This window comes from Crocuta crocuta, unplaced genomic scaffold, assembly GCF_008692635.1.
Source record: "Crocuta crocuta isolate KB4526 unplaced genomic scaffold, BGI_CrCroc_1.0 scaffold799, whole genome shotgun sequence".
NCBI classification, from domain to species: Eukaryota; Metazoa; Chordata; class Mammalia; order Carnivora; family Hyaenidae; genus Crocuta; species Crocuta crocuta.
In genome coordinates, this window is record NW_027530195.1 from 192,411 (window position 1) to 193,488 (window position 1,078).

The 1,078-nt window shown below is 63.5% G+C and overlaps 1 protein-coding gene across 1 annotated transcript in view; it reads right to left on the reverse strand.

The window, feature by feature from the left end:
- Window positions 1–332, reverse strand: part of RNF225 (ring finger protein 225) — a 660-nt gene extending 328 nt beyond the window's left edge. Inside the window, exon 1 of the mRNA XM_077765301.1 lies at window positions 6–332. Within this exon, the coding sequence (XP_077621427.1) occupies window positions 6–332 (327 nt within the window). The remainder of the gene's footprint in view (window positions 1–5) is intronic.
- Window positions 333–1,078: the final 746 nt, after the last annotated feature.

Consider the following 1,078-nt stretch of genomic DNA (forward strand, 5'->3'; position numbering starts at 1 on the left):
GCCACCGCGTCGCCGCCGCCCGCCGTGGCTAGGGACAGGCGAGCCAGGCACTCGAGGCAGAAGACGTGGCCGCAGTCCAGTCGCTTGGGCAGCTTGAACACGCCGTTGAAGGGGGAGACACAAATGAGGCACTCCACGGGAGACGCAGGGGACAGGATGGGGCTCGAGCCCGGGCTGCCATCCCCTTCCTCCTCCTCGCCGCCGTCGTCGTCGTCGTCCTCACCCTCCCCCCTGCCCGGGGAGCCGGGAGCAGAGAGTGAGCCCAGGGAGCAAGAGCCTGAGCCTTGAGGGGCTCGGGAGCGGCGGAGCCAGGGTGGCCGAGGGCAGGGCATCCAGACAGGACCTGAGGGGAGAGGCGGTCAGCCGGGGGAGGAGGCGGTGGAAGGACCTAGGATCCGGGGCTGGACCCTGCAAGGGATCGCCCAGCTTAGAGCAGGGGCATTCAAAGGGGTAGCGAGAGGCGAGGAGCAGAGGATGGGCAAAGCAAGCAACTCCCAGGGTAGGAGCAGAGGAAATGGGCGTCCGAGGTAGGAAACAGGATGAGGACCAGGGAAGAAGACGGCAGGCAAGAGGAGGGCAGAGACAGACCCAGGGGCCCCGCAGGTCCTAAGCTACAGACTCCAGAGAGGATAGCAAAGAGTACCCGAGTCACTGGTCAGGACCCCAGGCAAACACTGGGGAGGACCCAACACCAAGAGAAGCAAAGACCGCAACCCCCACTCCACCCTCAACTCAAGAAAGCTAGACAGATGGACTGAGGAGTCCCCATGACTCCAGGAGAAGCAGAGGGAAGAGGAGCCCAGCAGCACAGAGCAATGCGGGAAGCCCACAACAGGTGCCAAAGGATCCCAACCAGACAATGACAGACCCCAGGTGGCCTTTGGGTTCTTCTTACCTGTTGATGCCTCCTCCCTCTGGCTGGCACGTCCCTTCCAGTTCTGACCCGTCCTCTGCCTACCAGCAACTGCATACTAGGTGCCCCTCCCTGCAGGAGGGTGCTGTCTTAGTACCACTCCCTCTAGATCCCAGGTTCCCAAGGTACCAACCAGACCTGTCTGACTGCCCGCCCCGCCTCCCA